General features: G+C 35.2%; 1 protein-coding gene across 1 annotated transcript; it reads right to left on the bottom strand.

Moving 5' to 3' along the window:
* Positions 1–1,958: 1,958 nt before the first annotated feature.
* LOC139851798 (uncharacterized) lies at positions 1,959–2,375 on the bottom strand. The gene has a single exon (XM_071840977.1). It carries the CDS (start codon positions 2,373–2,375, stop codon positions 1,959–1,961), a length of 417 nt encoding a protein of 138 aa, XP_071697078.1.
* Between the last annotated feature and the right edge of the window lie 414 nt (positions 2,376–2,789).

Below are 2,789 nucleotides of genomic sequence, written 5' to 3'. Positions count from 1 at the left end.
GACGGTGTCAAGGCTTGTTGAATGTAGCCTAGAGCAGCAGCATTTCTGACTACATTTTTGTTGTATTTTTCTTGTTCTTCCGCGGACAGAGTTCCGACGTCTTTCGGAGTTGTAAACCCGACTTCGACAATATCCCACAAGCTTTGTGCTTGAAAATATGTCTTCATTCGGATACTCCAAAAATCGTAGTTATCACCATCAAAGATGGGGACTGGAATATTGTACGCACCGACGGTAGTCATGGTGTATTCGAACGAACGCCCAAAATGGCTCTTGATACCACTTGTTAGATTTGTTATAGTTTTAGATTAATTTAATTTAAATAGTGATTATTTTTAATTGATGAGGGGTGATTAGTGTGAATTAGTGAATATATAAGAAGACTTCTTTTAGAAAGTTGAATGTGTATTATTGAGATTGTTTGTGTGTTGTGTACATTGGATTTGAAATACATGTTGGCCTATTTATAGGCTTCAAATGTTGGTGATCAACTCCCTCTAGTAAGTTCTACATATTCTCCTATCTTCTAGTTAATACTTCTAAAATATCTAATATTTACTAGCTAATTCTAGTTTCTTCTAATTAATTAATCTACTAACTATATTTAATTAATTCTAGAATAAACTAGAAAAACATTACTATTTTAACAGAAAGCTTCCATCATAAACACCGACTGAGATTTAAATATTCGTTTTATACACGAATTCCTTTGCGTACATTTATAGGAACCCGCCAACAATATATTGGTTCCATTTTAATTCATGTGTCACTCTAACTGCAATACACATGCAGAAAAGATCCGCCACAATAAACGGCCCGCCCCATATGATCAATATACATATCAAAGATGATACTTAATTGCAAACAAAAGAAGAAACTTACATACACAAGTCAGAAATGACTTGTTAATCCGCTAGTTAATAAGAACGTGAGACATATGCGTGTTCCACAGATATGTTGTTGCTTGATCCAATATTGCATGAATACTCATCCAATCCCACATGACTTCAACGATTCAGAATCTTTATGATCATCACCAATTACTTTATAGATTTGTTAGAAATTGGATATGAATTGACTGCCGGATTCGTTCTTGAATCGTGTGTTCACTTTCTCTATAAAGTATTTCGACCCTACGATTGCCTCGGTTACACGAAATCTTTACAGGGATAAGACAAGAACGCAATCAGTGTTTTTGGCAATGAAATCACTGATCAAATTGTTAGAGAGTATGTGTATGTTTTCTGTTTGTTATATAATGAAAGCAAAAACATATTCCTATATTTATAGGAAGCGAAAAGGTGCTAGTGAAAGTACGCAACCTTTTAACCAAAGGATGTAACCCTTCAACGAAAAGACACAACTTTTCGTTCACACCTAATGGAAAATGGTGGAATTTTAAACCTTTTTAATACCACAATTTCCATAACAGTATCAAGTTAACTCTTACGGACGTGTACTCCACACTCTCCAAACCCGTTATAAGTATAACTTGAATACCTTTGCTTTCAAGTAAATCCCAATTAACTAAAATGATTGTTGATAACACTAAAATCACCAACACCGTGTAATTCGTCAAGTAGTTCCTCCACTACCGGTATAGGAAATTTATCAGGAATGGTAGCACTGCTAAGAGCACGGTAGTCGATACATAAACTCCAAGTGTCATCCTTCTTTTTAACGAGAATAACAGCACTAGAGAAAGGGGTTTGACTGACCCGTATAATACCCAAAGATAGCATCTCTTCAATCTGTCGTTGTATTTCATTTTTGTGAAGGTGTGGGTAACGGTATGGACGAACACATGTGGGTTTGTGATCATCATACAAGTTAATTTTATGTTCGATGGAGCGAATGGGGGGTAACCCATCGGGTTTTTTAAAAAGTGACTCAAATTGAGATAACAGAACATCAAGTTGTGCTTGTTGTGTTGTGTTAAGAGTTGATGGTGGAGGTGGCTAGTGAGTCATCAGATCAAGTTGTCCCGAAAGCCACGATTGTAAAGAAAATAAAGGAGAATTGATCCCTTGGAGTTTAACTTTTTCGCCTTTGTCCCAGAATTGAATTAAGTGGGTCTCCCAATTGCAAATAATATCTCCCAATTTTTCTAGCCAAGCAATCCCCAAAATAATATCTAATGGTCCAATTTCATAAACCAAAGCATCAACACAGCAAGTAAATTTACCAAATTGAAGCTTAATATTGCGACACTGATCGAAGATGCCTATGTGATTTCCATCTCCTAATCGTATATTCAAACGGGGAATGGTGGTAATGGATAATCCCAAAGCATCAACCAATTTACGAGAGATGAAATTGTGTGTTGCTCCACTATCGATTAAAATCATAGCAGGATAATTGTTTAAACGCCCCATTAATTTCAAAGTTCTGAGATTTGGGGTAGAATCATTGAGTGTGAAATGAGACCTAATCCATAAGGACGAATACGATAACATATGATTACATCGCGAGGTATTGACCTCTATATGATACATTTTTTACAAACATTGCATTCGTTTTTAAAAGACAAACTTTCATTTCATCGAAAGTTGACATGTATGCATACCATTTCATAATATCCAAACTATAAATGACATAATCTGTCATTTACTTAATAATAATCTCTATTGAACTTTAACGACTCGAATGCAACGTCTTTTGAAATATGTCATGAATGACTCCAAGTAATATCTTTAAAATGAGCAAATGCACAGCGGAAGATTTCTTTCAAACCTGAGAATAAACATGCTTTCAAGTGTCAACCAAAAGGTTGGTGAGTTCATTAGTTT

The sequence above is a fragment of the Rutidosis leptorrhynchoides genome, chromosome 1 (genome assembly GCF_046630445.1).
Source record: "Rutidosis leptorrhynchoides isolate AG116_Rl617_1_P2 chromosome 1, CSIRO_AGI_Rlap_v1, whole genome shotgun sequence".
Taxonomy (NCBI): Eukaryota; Viridiplantae; Streptophyta; class Magnoliopsida; order Asterales; family Asteraceae; genus Rutidosis; species Rutidosis leptorrhynchoides.
This window is presented reverse-complemented; position numbering and strand designations above follow the sequence as displayed.

What these genes read in the sequence shown, in the direction of transcription:
- LOC139851798 (XM_071840977.1), bottom strand. Translation starts at nt 2,375, where the DNA reads ATGGGGCGTTTAAACAATTATCCTGCTATGATTTTAATCGATAGTGGA.